This window comes from Euprymna scolopes, chromosome 15 (assembly GCF_053919585.1).
Source record: "Euprymna scolopes isolate OS-2025 chromosome 15, ASM5391958v1, whole genome shotgun sequence".
NCBI lineage: Eukaryota > Metazoa > Mollusca > Cephalopoda > Sepiida > Sepiolidae > Euprymna > Euprymna scolopes.
In genome coordinates this window covers 97,927,457-97,949,686 of record NC_136496.1, presented here as the reverse complement: position 1 = coordinate 97,949,686, position 22,230 = coordinate 97,927,457, and the positions used below count along the sequence as shown (strand labels likewise).

Genomic DNA, 22,230 nt, shown 5'->3' with positions numbered 1-22,230 from the left:
CCAATACTGGAGCTCAAAAATGTGAGCTATGACCGGTAGAAGAGTAAAAAAAAAATTGTATGGCAAGCCACCGCATGTATAAACTTAAACGGCCCGTGTAAACTATGTTTGAATGAGAAATTAGCTTAAACTTTAAAGAACCTCAAAATTTATTATACTGCATGAGTGATATATGTATATGTACACAAAATAAAGTTTACCTTATGATAACAGAAAAAAAATGATAAACTACTACTACTAGTAGTAGTAATAATAATAATAATAATAATAATAATAAAATATTAACAACAATAGCAAAAATGATAATCATAATTATAATAATAATAAATTAATGACCAAATACATAAAATACTCTAGTATAACTTAAAATGTAAATAAATATCCAAATTAAAACTATTTCATCTCCAATCACTGTGAAAAGAAAAAAATCCTCGCTAAAACAACAAAGGAATAGGTGCGCACGCGCTCATTGCTTACAATAAATGGGTATATGAATAACTAAGAATCCGATTGGCTGACTAGCAAACCCAGTACCACGAGAATATATAAAAACTTGAAGCAATATCAATTCATGACATAGCCTGACGAAACCATTACAAGTATAAAACGCGGAAAACTGTGTAGCTTAATTGGTATATATATATTCAAAAATTAATACCTAGCTCTTTTTACGTATCGAACACTGTCGAAGTACATACTGGAAATAAATGCATAAAATTTAATGTACATACATAAAATGATATATATATATATATATATATATATATATATATATATATATATATATATATATATATATATATATATATTTGCGAAAATGATATATTCGGTAATAGCGATATATATATATGATTAGTTTTCTGGAAAAAGGAATCCATCAGAGTGCTCAATTAAAAGTAAAATCCGAAATGTAAGAACGCATGACTTGTCTCATCTAACAACTTTCTGTACACAAAATACAAAATATAAATACGCTCTTACATTTCGGATTTTCCTTTTAATTGAGCACTCTGCTTGATTTCTTTTTCCAAAAAAAGAAATAATCATAATTTACGGTAAATACCAATAGCCTAGTGGTTGAGCACTATCGGGAAAGAACACCACAAAACATGAAGCAAAGACCACCTTCTTTAAAATAACCAGAGATGGAAAATATACCTTAAATTACTCCACTAAAAATATACCAACACCAAGTAATCAGCTGTATACAAGAATCCTACTAACGAAAATTGAAGATGTAATCCAGAGGATGAGATTGAAGATTATAAACGAAGTAAACGTCCAAGATAATGTAAAAAACAATTTTGGATTAAAATCGATAAAATACCCAAATAAAGTGGAAGAATTAGAAAATTTTGAAAAAGATTTATTTGACATTCTTCCTAAGCTTGAATTTAAACATAGATCAAATGAATTTCAAAAAACAATAGCAGCTGATTTTATATCAAAAAAATAAAAAGAGAAAATGAGACAATTGTTTTCTCAAATAAACAAAAAAATTATATAAAATGGAAAAGGAAAAGAAAAAACAACTTGTACTAAACTCTATTACAGAAAAATACCAATTAGCAGGAAAAGATACTTATAAATCTATTAACCAAGAGGCTACAGAAGTAGCCACAAAATTAGGTATAGAATACAGAGTAAATAGGTTAGCAAAGAAAAATGTGTTTATAACTTTAAAAGACCACAAAGAAAATTTTAATAAGCCAACCTGGAGGCTAATAAACCCGGCTAAAAGCGAGATCGGCCTAGCTAGCACGTCTGTAATTAGAAAAATAGTAAAAGAGATAAAAAGAAAATCAAATCTTAATTTGTGGGTAGACGCGAGCGCGGTACTGGACTGGTTTAAAAACATAACTGAACCACACAAATGTAAATTTACACAACTGGATATCGTCGATTTTTACCCCTCAATCACTAAGGAAATCCTAGAAAAATCATTGATCTTCGCATCAAAATATAGAAAGATAAGCGAGCTCAATAAGGAAACAATCATGCAAGCAAGGCAGACCCTTTTATTTTTTTACGATAAAACATGGGTCAAAAAATCAAACCTCGAAGACCCCTTTGACGTCGCGATGGGGGCGTATGACAGTGCGGACATCTGCGATCTGGTTGGACTTTTCCTACTGGATACCATGAAAAATAAATTCCCAGATCACTTTTTGGGGTTATATAGGGATGATGGACTTTGCCTATCGCGTGACTACAATGGATGTGCACTAGACATGCTTAGGAAAGACCTAACTGAATTTTTCAAGGAGCTAGGCTTTAAAATAATAATTTAGATAGAGTAGATTTTTTAGAAGCCACTCTAGATATCGAGAAGAAAATACATAAACCCTTCCACAAACTAAATGAAAAACTTATGTACATAAATAAGGGTTCATGCCACCCACCACGGTGTTTAAAAATATGGTAGCAAATATTAGCCAAAGAATTTCACGACTTTCTTCGAACGCTGAAGTGATCGAGCAAGAAGCACCATATTATAATGAAGCACTGCATCAAAGTGGGCTCAAAGAAAACATAAAATTTCAACAAACCCAGGATAATAGAGAAAATAAAAAACGAAAGAGGAAACGGAAGATAATCTGGTTCTTACCTCCATTCCCATTGAATACAAAAACTAGAGTAGGGCGTTTTTTTCTTAGTCTTCTAGACAAGCATTGTCCAGAAAAACACAAACTGCATAAAATTTTTAATATGGAAACTGCTATTATTCCCATTCTCCAAGGTCTAAATTAGCTAAATATACCAGTTATTGTGATCTGTGATCTTGGCTATGCCTGCCTCAAGAGCCATGTAATTTTATTGTTGACGTTTTTCAAAAACGCAGCAAAATTTGGGAATATTATGTCCTTATTTTCATTGTAGCTTTCCAGAGGTTGATGCTATAGCATTGAAAGTGGTACCAAATGAAAGCTAATAAAATCTTCTTGCATATGGTAGTAAACACATGAACACCTGTGTTAATTGTAATTAATTTTAATGTACAAACATATATATTTTTATGCTTGGAAAGGATGCCATCATATAATACATAACTTTATCTCAAAAATTTTACTCTTAATGCATGTATATAATTTATAACACTAAGTATGTTTTATCTCTTCATTTCAGATTGTAAGTTAAAGCTGATTTGTTAAGATTTGTGAACTGCTGACAACATGGCATCTGGAAGACAACTACGCTGTGGGAAAGTGGTCAGCGATACAAGCGAACGGGATGAACCAACTGAAAAGAGAAGAAAGGTGGCAACTCCTGCCATAAGGTCATTCAGTGATGTGTTTCTCATTGGGCAACCCAGCTCCAGCATCAGGGGCTCTCAACTTCCTACTAATCGCCAGGTGTTCCAGTATTTCCTGCATTTGAGGAATGATAATCCCAACAGTGACAATAGGTCTTTAGCCCATGATACAGTGGATGTCGTTTTGCCATTCTGGAATATGGCAAGGACTAAAACACTAACTAGACCAAATACAGTCAACCGTTTCATGATCCTCCATGAAAAGTACAGGAAAATTGTTAAAAACAAGGGAAGAAATAACAAACCAGAGGAAGAGAAACCAGCTAACTTTCTGAAGGACTTAGACAAGTTATTTGATATTGGAGCAAAGGATGTTGTGGAGGGGATAAGAAGCAACAGGCTGCTCACAAAGGAGACCAAGGAAGAGGACGTCAATTTCTACTTGGACCAACAGACCACTCGCCTGGCACGCATGTCAGGTTATGATAAGGTGTTTGAGAAGAAGTCTAGAGAGAAAAGCTTCCGAGAAGAAAGAGAAGAGAGAATGTTATCATCAGTGACTGCTGCAGCAGCAGAAGTTGGGAAAATTTCAAGTGATGAAGACCCAGAGAACAGTCAAGCTCTGGTACTAGTGAGGGTTCAGATACACTGAGAAAACACCAAGCTGTTCATCAAAACCAAGTACGATAACCTTACACTTTCCACACTCAGTTATGACCAGTGAAGAGATTTGTAGCACTGCAGATCGGTTGTCACTCTCTGACAACCAGACTACAGCCATGGTGTCTGCAGTGTTGAAGGCAGGGGGCGCAGATCTTGATGACTTTGTTATATCACTCGTCATAACGTGTGCCAAAGTTACATGAATAACTTCAAGGAAAGTCCGCCAGATTACTGCACACTACACTGGGATAGAAAACTTCTACAGGATGTTCTTGGTGAAAGATACCCAGTGGAAAGTCTTGCAGTGCTCGTCTCTGGTACTCCACAGTATGAAGAAAGGAAGCTGCTTGGTGTGCCCTTCATAGAAAGTTCCACAGGAATCCAACAGTGTAATGCTACATTGGAACTGATAGAAGCATGGGGTCTCACAGACAACATTGTAGGCTTGGTATTTGATACCACAGCAAGCAACAGTGGCATCAACAAGGGTGCAGCGAAGCTTATTGAAGAAAAACTAGGCAAAAAGGTATTCTACTTCGCTTGTCGCCATCACATATCAGAGGTAATAATTGGAAGTGTATGGGAGGCTGTGTTCAGCAAGGTCAAGAGACCTGACAACCCAATGTTCAGCAATGTGAAATAGAAGTGGGACAAGTTGGTTAAGGATTGCCCAAGAGTTCTGGGCCTAGTTGAACAAGACTTGAAACAGAAGAAGACAAGCACAATTGCAGTCTTAAGCAATTTCCTTGAGGAAGCAAGTCCGAGGGCAGATTACAGAGAGGTGGCAGAGCTGTGCCTGATTCTGCTTGGTGAGGAACCTCCTCGAGGTATCCACTGGGCCAAGCCAGGTGCCATTCACCAAGCCCGCTGGATGGCCAGGAACATTTACTGTATGAAGATGCTCATGTTTTCCAAGGAACTAAAATACAACACGGACACTATCTTCAAGCTGGAGAGGATGAACACCAGCCACTGGGTGACCAACACATCTGTAGCTGATGCACCTATCAATGACCTCCAGCTTATGAAGAACATGCTGCAATACAAGCAGTATGACTATGAACTGGCAACCTCTGTTCTCAAGAAAATGAACAACCACCGCTGGTATCTGACCCAGGACTAGTGCCATTCACCTTGTTCAGTTCACATGCCAGCATGACCAAGTTTGCAAAAGAGAAGCTCGCAGTCAAGCTGTCAGAAACAGAGAAACCTGAGAGTTACAGGAAAGGCAAGCCAGTGTTTCCTGTCGTCAATGCAGCTACAGTTCTCATAGACCTGGTAGGGCCAGAGTCTCACTTTCTGTTTGATGCTCTTCGAGTGAAATGTGACTGGCTCACTACTCCTGCTGACACCTGGGAAGACAATGACAGCTACAGGAATGCACAGAAATTTGTGAGGTCAGTGAAAGTGACCAATGATGTGGCTGAGAGGGGTGTGAAACTAATGAGTGACTTTGCAACTCAGATCACAAGTGACCCAGAGCAAATAAACTGCTTACTACAAGTTGTGGAGTACCACAGGAAAAAATTTGACAGTTTCAAAAAAAGCCACATTGAACAAGTGATAATACATGTATTAGTAACATCCTATCTGACAGTTTCTTATGCAATATATGTGTCAGTGCAGTGCTATCATACTACCAAACTGATTTTTTGTAGTGTCCCAGCTGTTTGTGCATTAAAATTAGTTAAAATTTACACAGGTGTTCATGTGTTTTATTGTGCTTACTACCATATGCAAGATTTTATTCGCTTTCATTTGGTACCACTTTCAATGCTATAGCATCAACTTCTGGAAAGCTACAATGAAAATAAGAACATAATATCCCAAATTTTGCAGCGTTTTTGAAAAACGTCAACAATAAAATTACATGGCTCTTGAGGCAGGAATAGCCAAGGTCCAAGATCACAATAACTGGTATATTTAGCTAATTTAGACCTTGGAGAATGGGAATAATAGCAGTTTCCATATGTTTGAAGAAAAAGGTCAATTTTGAAGAGGTCTAATGCGACGAGTATTATGTTTTGTTTTCTAAACAGTTAACTTCTTGTATGGGAAGAAATACTCGAGCTGAGATCGAAACCAAAACCTAAAAACAATGAGTTAAGTGCGGTAACTATTAGGCCAGCTTGCGATGATCTTTAAAAAGTGTTTTTAAACCTACCTATTCTTAACATAAGGAATGTTATGTGAACGGTTAACGCGTGCTTACATACAACAACACCAGATATAATTGAAACAATTTCTATAATGCTGCTATTACATTTAAAATGGACCCAAACGTTGAATACAATAATACCTAGAGATTCGCAAAGAAAAAAGAAGCTTTTACACGAACTTTTTAGGCGAAAGAAAAAGTTAATTATTTCAAGTCATTTCACAGGCAAGTCGCCAACACGTTTTTATTATAAGTATATAATTTTCTAAAATTCATTTTCTGTTTATTTTTCAGGCGCTTCTGTTTTCCAATTCTGAAGAAATAAGGATACGCACTATACTCCAGTTTTCAATTCTATTTAATTGTTTAGTCACAACAGTCCATGCTAATACCACAGATTTACCGACAAGTAAGTTTTCAAATGTTTTTACTCTAATGCAGATTTACAATATTTACCATACTAAATGTACCCGTGATCCGTTGGGTCAAAACTACCACCATGACTTATTTTATTTTGATTTTCTTAAAAAATCATGAATTATAATAACTTTTAAGAGATTATTCTAAATATAAAAATAATAAGTCTCTTTGCTTCCACATTATCATTCATAATATTATTATTGTTATAATTATCAGTTTATATATATATATATATATATATATATATATATATATATATATATATATATATATATATAATTTGAGGTTGCTATTTTTCAAAAGTAGGGTAACCAGTGAAATATAACGAGGTTAATGCAAGAGTGCTCAATACGGAAGTAGAGCAAGTTTCATTTTAAATTTGTCTTTACATAAGCAGTAATTTATTACTACACAGTCATGAGCATGTTTCGGTTTTCTACTATTTAGTAACTAGAGACCTCTTCAGGCAACAACGCTTATTTCCGAAAGCGGAATTCTTAATGAAAAACGAAAATCAACTTTCAGCAAAAGAAGGCTTTTTTGTAAACGGGTCATGGGGGTGAAGGTTCAGCTGTGTGGACAACAGGGTTGATTGGGTGCGAATTTGTTGCTTTATTTATTTTCCCATTTGTTTATTTACTTATTTACTCGTGTCTTTATTCATTCATTTTCATATTGCTGTTAGGGAATGGAGTTTGTAGGGTTAAGGAGTTGGAGAGTTAGGTTCTTAAACCCAGAGCTATATAGATCTGTCTTAAATAAGTATGAGGTTCGCCTGTCTGTTGCCCGCTGCCTGTCTGAGACTTTTAAGGGTCAATGTGTCTTAAATTCCTTTTTTATTATTTGTTTTAATTTAATATTCCTATTTATATCTGCGAAAAGGTTAGGATTTACCCGGATCTGTTGACCATTACTTAGGCTTCTAGTGAACGGTGGAGGGGGGAAGGGTGTGAGAGGCGTAAGAAAGAAAGGAATGAAGGGAGTAGGGGAGATGGAATGGGGAAGAAGGAAAAAGGGGAAGACGAAGGAAGAGAGAAGAAAGAGAGAAGGGTAAAAAGATGTGGCACCATTTGTTTGATAGTGGTAGGTTTGTTTTCTCTCACTTAAACAAAATCGGTCTTTTATTAGACCACCCTAATATTTATTATTATTTCATTTGTTTATTCAATGTTGGTTTATTAATTGGTGTATTTATAAATTTGTTATTAAAACTTTTTATAATGATAGTAATTGCAAAACTCAGAATGTATGTCATTACTAAACTTGGTTAAATGGTTAAATTCTATCATTTTTTTATGGCAGCGATAATGATTATTTAACTAGAATGGTGATTAGGAATTCATCCCAGTTATTTGCTACTAATTAGCGCTGATATAACTTTACTGGGGGTTATATTAATTATTTGTAAATAGTAGTACCCACGATAATAATCGATGATAATCTGATTTTAAAGAAGTAAAAAGAAACGGAAAGGAAAGTTAAATTCAAGTTTTACAATATATTTTTGTGGCGAAATACATTTTTTTAAAGTACACGCGAATTCATTCAAAATAAACCATTGATTCAAGTGTTGCTTGTTATGGATTTAGCTGAATACGATATTAAAAATCACTTTATTGGTACTTATTCACTTATGTTACGGGGCTAGTAGGTGTATTGTAACTAATCTGTACTTTCACCTAACAACCGTTTGAATACATTGATTTAAATTTAAAGTGTTGTGTAATTATTTTTAAAAAAATCAGTTGCACTTGCGCGTTAAATGGTTTATTTTATTGATGTTTATTAAATTGTTAGGTGAAAGTACAGAAAAGTTAGAATACACTCGCGAGCCAGGTAACATAAGTGCATAAGTACAATAAAGTGATTTTGGTATACCTTAATTTTTATTCATTTATAATTGTAAAATTATTCAAAATTGAAGAAATAACGCACAAGCGCAACTGATTTTTTTTTTTTTTTTAGAAATAATTACTCAATATTTTAAATTTAAATCAATGTATTCAAACGGTCCTTTGGAAAAGAAATATGTAAAATAAAGTGGTGAATATTACTGTGCTATATTTTAAAATAGTATTTTGTTCCCGGTATCATAAGTGCATAAGTATCAGTAAAGTGATTTTTAATATCGTATTCAGCTACATCTATAACAGGCGACATTTGAATGAATGGTTTATTTTATTGATGCTACACCGTAATCACGTGATTAAAATTTTAGCAGACGAAACATTGGGAGTCAAAAGAGTAAACAGTTCCTAATGGGGGAAAACAGTTTTTATATCTTCTAAAAAAAAAGTACAATAAATACAAACTAAGACTGTTTAAATAAAACTTCTAAAAAAATAAAAAGATTCATTTTGTACAGTTTTGGTAATTCGTAGCTAAAAATATGTTGGACGTCACTTCCGTCAAATGGCTTTGTAAACAAAGGAAGGCTAAAAAAAAAAAAATAATTAACACCCCCAAGATTAACAATAAATGATTGTCTTTCATTTGATGCTGTAATTAAGACGATTTGAATCATCGTTTATGAGTTTCGATTTATTAGATTAGTCAATCAAAACTATTCCTAGTGTCCACGGCTTTGTAAACAAAGGAAGGCTAATCTTCAAGATTACCGAATTTGTTATTGTTAGAGATTTTACGGTAATTGTTTAAGTAAAAAAGTCAGTTTTAAAAAAATTCAAAAAGGTAAAGAAATATTACATACAGGAGAAGTTCAAAATAAAAAAAATATTTCTTGTGTACGCGTGTTCGTGTTGCCATAGAAACATGGCAGTTCATTTGGCGTAAGATTTGGAATGGAAATTTTCGTATATACAATGTCTTTTGGGTGTAATTTCGTATAATTTTATTTTGTAAATGATCACTTAGAAAAAAATTAACGCCCCCAAGATTAACAATAAATTATTGTCTTTCATGATGAAATTAAGACGATTTGAACCATCGTTTATGAGGAGTTTTGATTATTAGATTAGCCAATCAAAACTGTTCCTAGTTTCCACACACATTTTTGCTTTATATATATATATATATATATATATATATATATATATATATAGTTAGTTAGTTATCTATATATATAAAAGCGAAAATGTATGTATGTGCGTTCGCTTTTTCTGTATATCTACAAAAGGCTTTTTTCAGAGAAGCGGTCGGTCGGTTCACAACTTTTTAAAACTTTTTATGTCACATACAAATCGTAATATCTCACAGTTAACAACGAAGCTCGCCTGTCTATTTAATTTGCTCGATTTCAGGAAGATAAATATTCAACATTTGTCACTCGCCGCATGTGGGTTAGTCTTTTTCCTATAACATCTTGGGAAAATAATAAATCCCGCAGTCAAACTTGACCTCATTAACTCATTAAAACGGGCACCTGCCAAATCCAAGTAATTAAATAAATTCAAACGTATTTCCGCTGGCATCTCGCGGTGGGGCAATGGTTAATGTAGCACTTTTTTTTTCACACTTTAATTTACAACTTTGCCTCAACGGTTCGAGTTCGATCCTCATACTTACCTACCAAAACATTTTTAACCTCCCCACCCTCGGAGTTTCCACACACACCTCCAAACGCCGGGTACCCCTCGCTAGTAAAATATATATGGCGTTTATTGCTAAAAAATTTACGGTAATTATCTAATTAAAAATCAGTTTATAAAAAATTCAAAAATGTAAAAAAAATATTAAATGTAAGAGAAGTTCAAAATTAAAAAAAAATTCGTGTGTGCGTGTTGCCATAGCAACATGGCGGTTCATTTGGCGTAAGATTTGAAATGGCAATTTGCGTATAAACAACAACTATTCGTTAAATATAATTTTTAAAAAAGTTATTATAAATTATCTATAAAGTCTATTTTTTATGTATGTAAATGTTTGTTGTAAAGTTCAAATAAAGTTTATAATGTAAGTGAAAAAAAAACACCTCGTTTTTTTGTTTTTTGTTTTTTTAATAAAACTAACTTTCATTTCAAAATTTCGATATCGACGTTTACCTAACTTTTATTATATAAGTTAGGTAAACGTTCATGAACATATTAATGGAGGGAAATCTTTACTCTTTTGATTCCCCATGTTTCGTCTGCTAAAATTTTAATCACGTGATTATGGTGTAGCATCAATAAAATAAACCGTTCGTTCAAATGTCGCTTGTTATGGATTTAGCTGAATACGATATTAAAAATCACTTTATTGATGCTTATGCACTTATGTTACCGGGATGGGTATATTATAGCTATTCTGTACTTAATCGCCATATATATTTTATAACTTACTAACTAGCTCTACCTACGTATTGAGCATTTCTGAAGTAAATACTTAAAGTTTACGCATAAATTTATACTTTCGTATATTAATTTTATGTGAGTAAATGAAGTAGTTATACTTAGCTCTTGAAACAGTTGAGCACTCTCAAAAGAATTTATTTCACCACATTAAAAATAGATATGGAAAGAGTTAATTTCGAAACATCGCTAAAAACATCCCCACACCTAGCAAGCATAGCTATATTATTAAATTAATTAAAAAAACAGATGAACTAATACGTCGAGTGCGATGGCGAGCAAATTTCTTCCTTAAAAATGAAAACGTAAACAAAAAAGAATCCTATGATTTTAAACACCTTAAAAATGCGAAAACAGTAGACCTTTTGATAAACTTTGAAAATGACCTTTTAAATGTAATTAAAAACTTAGAATTCCATGATCAACATAAGAAATTCCAACTGAAACTACACCAAATCGTTAGAAATATAAACAACTCTAATAAAATATTTGTAAAAGCAGATAAAACTAGAAACTTATATAAAATATATAAACAAGAATATAAAAAACTAATCACAGAAAACATTACAAAAACTACAAAAAAACTAGATACAAACGAATGCGACTACATAGATATAATAAATACTGAAAGTAAACAAATTACCGATAAATTAAAAATTAGCGATAAAGTTGGCAAATTGAAACTTAGAGAGGCATACATTCTGCTTAAAGACCACAAATGGGACTTTAATAATAATCCCAGCACCCGCTTGATAAACCCAACTAAACCAGAAATAGGTAGAATTAGCAAAACAATGCTTTCTAGAGTAAACAGACAAATCAAACAAGACCTAGATTAAACCAATGGGCAAATACTGCCTGGTTTAAAAATATAGAAAACAAAGATAAATGTACGTTTATACTGTTCGACATCATAGACTTTTATCCCTCGATATCCGAAGAACTTTTTAACATTGCCCTAGAAATTGCCGAGGCATACATTGATATATCCTCGGAAGAAATCAACATCATTAAAAAATGTAGAAAATCAGTTCTAATAAATAACAATAACCAATGGATAAAAACTAAAATGACAAATTCGTTTGATTTGGCGATGGGTGCTAGGGATTCTGCAGATGCATCAGATCTTGTGGAATTATACATTCTATATACCATCACAAGCATATTTGATACTACGGATATCGGCCTGTATAGAGATGACGGACTAGCTATAATAAAAGACTCCAAAAAAGTCAAGGGAGATAACTTTAAGAAAATCATACACAAGGAAATGAAAAAATTAGGCCTAAAAGCAGACGTATCAGCTAATATAAAAATAACAAACTTCCTGGACGTCACGTTAAATTTAGATAAAAACACATATGAACCCTACTTAAAAGATAACGCTACTCCAATATACGTAAACCTTAAGTCCAATCACCCACCATCAATTATAAAACAGATTCCTAACTCAATCGTAAGTAGACTCAGCAATAACTCAAGCGATGAAAATGCATTTTACAGGTCATCCAATTTCTATGAAACAGCCCTAAAAAATAGTGGATACAAAAATATGGATATCAAATATAAGCAACAAAACACCAATAACTATAATAAAATTAAAAACAGAAGAAAAAGAACTATAATTTGGTATACGGTCCCATACAATCAAATGTTAAAAACAAAACTTGGCAAGAAATTTCTAGATCTTATTGAAAAACACTTTCCGCAACCAACCCCGTACACAAAATTTTCAATAAAAATACCTTAAAATTATCCTACAGCTGCTGCGAAAATTTAGAGATGATAATTAAAGCACATAATAACAAAATTTTAAATAAAAACAATGTAAACAACAACAAAATAAACAATAAAAAAGTAGACACCATGACAAAAATAAAACTAACACTAGCAGAAATAATAATAATAATAATAATAATAATAATAATAAGAAGAAGAAGAAGAAGAAGAAGAAGAAGAAGAAGAAACCAACCCCGGACAACAACAGCCATACTAGAAATAAAAATAAAAATACTAATAACGAACAAGATAAATGCAACTGTAGACATCGCACACTTCGCCCACTTCAAAATAAATGCCTAACCAAAAGCATAGTTTACCAGGCCACAATATTTGCGAAAGAAAAACCGGATAACAAGAAATATTACGTAGGTATGACTTCTTTAGATTTCCAAACTTGATATTATGACCACAAAAGTACATACAACAATAAAAAACACTGTATGAGAAAAACGTTAGCGAATAAATACTGGGAACTCAAGGAAAGCGGCCATTCGCCGGTAGTCGAATGGAAAATAATAGGACAAGCTACCACATGTACAGATCTAGACGACCCATGTAAATTATGCCTTCATGAAAAGTTTGCTATCCTGTACTTTAAAGAACCCCAAAATCTATTAAACTGTAGAAGAGAAATAGCTAACAACTGTGTTCACAGGATAAAATTTACTCTAGGATAGCGATACCAAATAATTTTAAAACTAACAAAAACAATAGAAAATAAACAAATAAATAAATTAAATAAACATAAATATACATAAACTATCACAAATATATGTGTATATATATACATATATATATATATATATAAACTAACATAAAACACCCTAACCTAGATTTAAAACAGGTCAAGAAACTAGATATCCAGACTAAATAGAGCACACACAAAGGAACAGGTCAACCAGAGGTCAAATAAGCCTTTGTCCGGTAAGTGCATGTTCATTGGCTGATAGGAAGGGCGCGGTGGATACTAGAAAGCTGATTGGCTAACTAAAATCTCAATAGAAGTTGCGTATATAAAAACGACAGACAACCACAAAATTCGCGCATAAGTCTGAAGAGTCCTAGAATGGATGAAACGCGGAATATTCAGTGTAGCTTAATCGCCATATATATTTTATAACGTACTAACTAGCTCTACCTACGTATTGAGCACTTTTGAAGTAAATACTTAAGGTTTACGCATAAATTTATACTTTCGTATATTAATTTTATGTGAGTAAATGAAGTAGTTATATATATATGTATATATATAATATATATATAATATAAAGCTGAATGTGTGTGTATGTGTGTGTGTGTGTTTGTGTGGTCACGAATAGGCTCCTATATGGTTGATTATTTTAAAAAACTGATTACATATAATGATAGAAGATGTATCGAGACACAGGAATGGGTATGTTTGATCTGGCAGAACGGTGGTTCATTAAAATTGTGGTGTCCACAAAGTATGGAAATAAAAAATTTAAAAATAAAAAAAAACGTTTACAAGTGTTTTTGATATAGATGTATATAAGAATACTTTGATAAGTATGTTTTAACTTAAATAGGGATGGTAAAATAAAATTGTGGTGTCTGCCTTCTCGCCTGGCCTCCATGGAATGGAAATATGTCACAAAGTTTAACAAGGTTTTTTAATATAGATCCACAGAATATTTTGATAAGTGTTTCAGTGTGAACAGGCATGGTATAATAAATTATGGGGTTTATCTATTTTATTTTTACTTTCATCATATTTTGCTTTGGTTTTGATACCCCCAAATTTGAAGCTATCTCTTTACAACCCTTCCTTTTCATAACCTATCATACTTTCATAAATCAGAGTCAATTTTCTGTAGGCTGTTTTTGAACCCAGTCAACGACGGGTACTTTTGCTAGTATATATATATATATATATATATATATATATATATATATATATATATATATATATATATATATATATATATAATGTAAGCTAAAAATAAGGTAATTTACACTCCTCTTGCAATGTTCGGATTTTGTATTTATGCCCAACTGCATTTAATTTTCTTTTGGTGGATTGATAGTTGCTACTTCTTCTGATGAGTTAAAGGTAAAATAGATCCATTAATTGGTATAGTATTGAATGAAGTGAATGATTTTGCGCTACGAAACAGTTACTGTCAAGTTACTGTATGTGTCAACGAAATTAAAGAGATAAATTGTAAGATGGTCACCATCATGAAATTTGGAACTTTTGTTATTTATTTATTATATTCTCTGTAATCAAATTGAGCTTCTTAAATTAAGGATTTGTATATATAAAAATGAAATATAATTGAAAAAATCATATTTCCACAGATATATATATATATATATATATATATATATATATATATATATATATATATATATATATGTATATATATGTATATATATATGTATATATATGAATATATATATATATATATATATATATATATATCTTATTAACTGTTGTTTTTTTATCCAAAAGTGTAATATATTAAAATATGTCAGCCAGAGGCAATGTACATATATCAATAAATTCCACAGCCATCAGAAAATGGTTAAAACATGGCGAGGTGTATTCTACTGCTTTGTACCGTTAATAACAGTGTCCTTTTTTTATCTGTCTGATGAAACGCCATTTTTTAAAAATATTTTTGAACAACGTAAAGTTTAAAATTATCCGAATGGTGTCGAAACAATTGTAACACGATTGAAAAATACACAAAAAATTTTCCTTGTTACCTTGGTTTTAAAAATGTAAATATATATGCATGTATTTGCTTCCCCAGCAAAGCAAATTAGGCACAAGGCCGTTTTTAATGTGGCGTAAAAACCAGCTCCCCTAAAAGTAGGCAAAGAAGGGGAACTCTGGTTACCAAAAATAATAATTGTCTCAGTATAGAGGGTTTCCCCTCCATTGACTGGTACAAATTATTTTAAGTGCAGTATCTGCAGAACAGATACTACACTTTGATCCCGGCCCGAAGGCCAAGAACAACAGAAAAAAGCAAGCCTCTTTCTAATATATATATATGTATATATATATATATATATATATATATATATATATGTATATATATATGTATATATATATATATGTATATATATATATATATATATATATATATATATGTATATATATATATATATATATATTTATGCCAACTCTTTAATTTTTGAAGCTCGCTGTAACTACCTACATGTTTCAATCAGAAAACACCTAAACACAGCTATGGCTATATCTCGTTTACACATAAACAATTTCTAATAAATTAATATTCTGAATGAGCCATGTGTAATTTATTCTCCTGTTTGCTTATATATATACCCAATAGTTTCGTTGGTATTAATATATAACTGGTAGTAATATTAATTATCTCCAAAGGCATTTTCCAGAGGTGGGGTGGGGGTATGGACGGAAATTATTATTACAGTTATTTTTTTTAATTGTGAATAAACTGGAAAAAGTTATTATGTGTTTGAATTAGTTGTCAAAAAAGTATGTTGTTGTTTGTTCTTTTATTTGTTTTTTTTTGTTTTTGTGTTTTTGTGTTGTTTTTTTTTTCAAAATTGTCAAAAGAAATTGAGAAAGAATATTTTTACCTAAACCAGTTATGAAAAATATATTGCTTGCATAATGAATGAGAAATAAATAAATAAGATTGTAAAATATTTTTTTATGTGAGAGTTTCTTAGGACATCACTATTATCGGAGGGGTTTTACGAAGGTAAAAGTGTTCGAAAAACATTTGTCTAAGGGGTCGTCGCAATCTTTTATATTTTTCTTTATTTTTCATTACTTTTGTTTCTACAAACCGACATTACTTATTGCTTTCCATGAGGATGGATCTTAATAGATTCATTTGAGATTCCCCAATTTAGGGAATTGTGGTAGCTGTATTTTTCTCGCACTTAAACTCGACCTTATACAAGTAAATCTCCCCCCCCCCCTCTCTCTCTCTCTCTCTCTCTCTCTCTCTCTCTCTCTCTCTCTCTCTCTCTCTCTCTCTCTCTCTATACGACGTTTGACTTTGATAGGACAAAACGTGTTATGTGGTCATTCATAACACGTCATCTCCACGCAATACAGGAAGGAAGGGGTGTGAATATATAAATAGATATTCATGAATGACCACATCAATAGAGAGAAACAATCGATCTTTTTGTCGCTATCTAGTTCCAACCAGACGCCGATCACTGTTAGAAAATGAAATTGGACTGACCAACAAATGCAGACGATAAAGAAGCAGTTGTAGGTCACCATAATATAAGGTAGGGCCGAAAATAAAAAAGAAACGAACAAGTGGGATTAAAATATGCTATTTTGAATTCATAACGGAAGTATAGATCACAAGCGTGACTAATGTCACCCAACAGACAAATACATTTAACAAGATCACTCAACTGACAAAATATTGAGGAAAAAAGACTAGTAGCCATTAATAACACTTGTAAATAAAATAGTTTTTGCTCTGCTGTCTGGAAAATGTAGGTGATTTGGAGGAAGTTCACTCAGTAAAATGCAAATATAAAGTTAGTTTTGACCAATCAGGTCAAGGTTTCTTGCTTTTGTAATTGATTTTTTTTTCATGTATTAACTTATTGTATGATAATCGGTTCGTTTAAGAGGTGTGTATAATGTGCTTTTACGCAAGTTTTCACTGTAAATTTAACTTAATGCGTTCCATATAAAAGTTATCACGTCTATTGGAAACAGTGAAACTTGCTTAAAAAACACATTGTAATATGTTTTAAGCAGGTTTTCACTGTTTTCAATAATTAAGTTGCGTAACTTCCATGATTCTTATAGATATATTTTTATTAGATTTTACTAGCTCTTTAACACTTGAAACACATCTTTAATGAATTTTCTTTGCTGTTATTTGGAAAATATATCTAGTAATGATGGGGCGATTCAAATATTTTTCCCGATTCTGTACTACATTCCCGATTTCGATACAATTACCAATTCCGATTCCGATTCTTTATAAATCTATAAATATTTAACTCTCAAGTTGTTATGTTTCCTCGATTACATTATATTTTGCATATTTTAAAATGATGTTCAGATCGTAAAGACGAATCATGAGCACCTCAGTATGTAAATCTTTCAAATACGGATTCATACAACAGATTAAAGATTTATAGAAAGGATTAATATTTGGTATGGTAAACCAAACTCCTATCCTTACATCATCAACGCTCTGATCCCCATATGGCATCAATTGTGATGGATGGCTCTCGTCTAGGTGTTTTGACAAGCTTCTGGGTTTGACCTTTACTCCTGATCTGAAATGGAACACGTACATCAAGTCTGTTGCCAAGGTCGCTGGAAAGATGGTGGGATCCTTCTACCGCTCCAGAAGATATCTCACTACTGATGCAATTCTTGATCTATATAAAAGCCAAGTACGTCCAAGGATGGAGTACTGTTGCCGTATCTGGGCAGGAGCTGTTAAAAACAGCCTATCTTGCCTTGACAGAGTACAAAATAGACTTCGTGGCTTAGTGGGGGATGCCCTTTCTCTACCCTGCAACCTCTCTCTCACAGAAGAGACGTTGCGAGCCTATCCTTGTTTTATCGTTATTTCCATGGCAGGTGCTTGTCTGAACTCCAATCTCTGGTCCCCCCTCGCCAATCTTTCACGAAAACCACCCGTCTAGCTGAATCCACTGTGAAAAATTTCCCCACTCTATATCTGTGCCTAGATCAAAATGTGGATTCCATGAACAAAGCTTCTTTCTTAGAACTGCACGCCTGTGGAACTCTGTTCCGTCTGCCTGCTTCCCACCGGACTACAACTTGGATGTCTTCAAGTCCAACGTTAACAAATTCCTAATGAACCTCCCACTTAAGTAAACACTTCATCAAATCTCCACACTAACGTAATGTACTTGCAATAACCCTTATCCTCGAGTGGCTTCCGGGCCTTGATAAGTGGTGATCACTGTGTAAAAAAAAAAATGGTAGTGATTTGGAGAAGTTGAAATAAAAAAAATCATTACTGATACTTTTATGTTAATTTGAAGAGTGTAAATACAATTGTTCCTGCGAACTGATCTATTAGTTTATCTTAATTTATTCGGATTCTAGTTTACGTTAATATATAGAGATATTAGTTTATGTTGATATTTTGGAATTTTAGTTTATGTCGATATATAGGGATATTAGTTTATGTTGATATATAGGAATTTAAACTTATGTCGATATATAGGGATATTAGCTTATTTTGATATATAAGGATATTAGTTGACGTTGATATATAGGGATTTTAATTTATGTTGATATATAGGGATTTTAGTTTATGTTGATATATAGGAATTTAGCTTATGTCTATATATATATGGATATTAGTTTATGTTGATATATAGAGATTTTAGTTAATGCTGATGTGTAGGGATATTAGTTTATGTAGATATATATGGGGATATTAGTTTATGTTTATATATAGAGATTTTAGTTTATGTTGATGTGTAGGGATATTAGTTTATGTTAATATATAGGAATTTTAGCTTATGTTGATATGTAGGGATATTAGTTTATGTTGATATATAGAGATTTTAGTTTATGTTGATATATAGGGATATTAGCTTATGTAGATATATAGGAATTTTAGTTTATGTTGATATGTAGGGATATTAGTTTATGTTGATATATAGGGATATTAGCTTATGTTGATATATAGGGATTTTAGTTTATGTCGATATATAGGGATTTTAGCTTATGTTGATATACACAGATATTAGCTTATGTCCATATAGAGAGAGTTTAGTTTATGTCGATATATAGGAATTTAAGCTTATGTCGATATATAGGGATATTAGTTTATGTTTATATACACAGATATTAGCTTATGTTGATATATAGGGATTTTAGCTTATGTTGATACATAGGGATATTTGCGTATTTTGATATATAGGGATATTAGTTTATGTTGGTATACAGGGATTTTAGCTTGTCGATATATAGGGATATTAGTTTATGTTGATAAATAGGAATTTTAGCTTATGTCGATATATGGGGATATTAGTTTATGTTGATATATAGAGATTTTAGTTTATGTTGACTTATAGGGATATTATTATAGACATATTATTTTATGTCGATATATAGGAATATTAGCTTATGTTGATATATAGGAATTTAAACTTATGTCGATATATAAGGGTTTTTAGCTTATGTCGATATATAGGGATATTAGTTTATGTTGATATATAGGAATTTTAGCTTATTTCTATATATGGGGATATTAGTTTATGTTGATATATAGAGATTTTAGTTTATGTTGACTTATAGGGATATTATTTTATGTAGAGATATGAGGATATTAGCTTATGTACATATACGGGGAATATTAATGTTGATGTATGAAGATATTAGTTTATGTTTATATATAGGGATATATGTTGATATAACCATTCATTTTTGTCCCCATTTCACTCCAGACTGGATGTCTTTCTTTAGGTTTTCCACTATTGCCTTAGATATGTGTTTATTCGTTTCACTCTCATGCCCGTTATAGAACGTGGTGTCATCAGAAAATATACCCATCTTAGAGACAATTTCATCAGGGAAGTCCTTTATCAATATTAGGAATAATAAAGGGCCAATGATCGACCCCTGGTGTACATCGGCATTTATATCATATTGTTTTGATGTATGAATGATTTTTGTTCTTTCAACTAGGATTTTTCTAATTTGAAAATGTGAGCAGTCATGTTGCTTTAGGTGTTGGCAAATCGAGCTTCTGCCTGAAAGGTGTAGAGTTAATCGTTCGGACAATGTGGTGGTCGCTAAAAAAAATAGTAATGTCGATAATGCCGTTCATCAAACTTCGTCTGTGTTTTTTTTTTTTTTACAATATCACCTTAGCTGATATTTGGGCTTGACGATGAATGTTTTGGAAAAGTCACTTTTGATTAATGTTTAGTTTTAAAATATGCATACAAAGAAATAATTTGCGGCGATTTTAAATGGTTTCTTCTTTTATCGTAAATTCAGTTTATTAATAAGAAAATTAAAATAAAACCATGAGGTACAACCGGGATTGAATACGGGATCATACGATATATAGACGAACGCTCTACCACTGAGCTATGTTCCCAAATGTCAACAAATCTGCTTTCTTCTAAGAACAAATTATTTATTCAGATTTTATTATCTCCCTTGCTGGTGCAAAGTAAAATATTTTCCTGTAAAAATTATTTTTTATCTATAAGAAAGAAATACTATTTTTAGGATTTTTCATTTATTTTTTCGATTGTCGATACTTATCGGACAAATTTCTGTACAAAACCTATTAAGAACACTGCCAGAAGTTGAATGTAAAAAATATTATTTTAGCACCAAACTAATACTTTTGTGTGAAATTTGCTAAAGTTAGGCTCAATCGTTTGGGAACGCATAAGGAAGGAACTCACACACACATACAAAAAGTCGCTTTTATATAATAGTAAAGATAGAGATTCTCTATTTGACTATCCTGTTACACGATCATCTTTTTTGTATTTCCCTCCATGTCACAACCCGCTTCCTTATATCCCCCCCCCCGTTTTCATGCTTAAACAATCACACCATTTGATCGTATCCCACGCATCTCTTACGTAATACACTATTTTTAATGCTCCTTTCCCAATTTTACTAATCTTTAGCCACATATTGGCCTAAACTATACTTCATACAGTATGGGGAAACATCGAAATATTTACTCTATATCTAGTTTTATAATTCCATTACTTTCTAGTCTCCACTTTAGCCTAAGTTCACCCACACCCATACATACGGCCGGAACAAATCTTCGGCAGAGACATTTTCGTAACAATAACCGTTTCAACACCTACGTATATCAGAACACACAAGCGTGCGATGTTGCAATTTGATAATCCGCACGCATGGAATAAAGGGACTACGTTGCGTTTCACGCACAGTGGTACAAAATACAGGCTGGAATATTCGAGAACACCTGTATATAATGATCCGCTCGCGAAATCAAATCAGTTTAGTTGTGTTTCAATTTCTTCTCTTGTCTTCCCCGAGACTAGATCTAAAAATAACTCCGCCCTTGGAAGGCTTTAAAATTGCTCGCCTTGAATTTGCGCGCCAATCACATGAACCTTACATTTTCACCATGGAAAATTACCACATCGAACGGGAATTTCAGTCTTCTTTTTAACAATGTTTTTTTTTTCGAACTACTATTTTCTTATGTGATGAACACACTCACACACGCATTTCATTGACACGGTTTAATAACTGTTTTTCTCTCAGAAAAATAACCACATTCCAACCACGTGCGACACTCTGTCCATAAAAATCAGTAATCTTAAACTTGATGCCATTTTCACGAGATCTCCATTTAGCAAAGCTTGCATAATGAACATTCGTTATAAGAAAACACCAAAATTGGAACGATTTGAATTAATATTTCTCTAACACGTAAATAAATGTTATTTCATATCAATACAGCAATCTCGAATTCTATGTCAAGTGTCATTATTTTCCGGAATTATTCATTTTTTATTTTATGTATGTAAGGATGTGACTTGGTGAAAATATTCTGTTAATCGGAGATCTCGTTTAATTTATCTTTAACGGTTTCGCGGATTATCTACTACTTTTGACTTCTAGAGATTCCTGCGCCTGCAACCTCAGTCTTAAAATTGATAGATCACGATTA

General features: G+C 32.4%; 1 protein-coding gene across 1 annotated transcript in view; it reads left to right on the top strand.

Moving 5' to 3' along the window:
* Window positions 1–22,230, top strand: part of LOC145294025 (enteropeptidase-like) — a 212,099-nt gene that overhangs the window by 5,995 nt on the left and 183,874 nt on the right. The window contains exon 2 of the mRNA XM_080140992.1: window positions 6,369–6,483. Coding sequence (XP_079997118.1) covers window positions 6,369–6,483 — 115 coding nt within the window. The remainder of the gene's footprint in view (window positions 1–6,368; window positions 6,484–22,230) is intronic.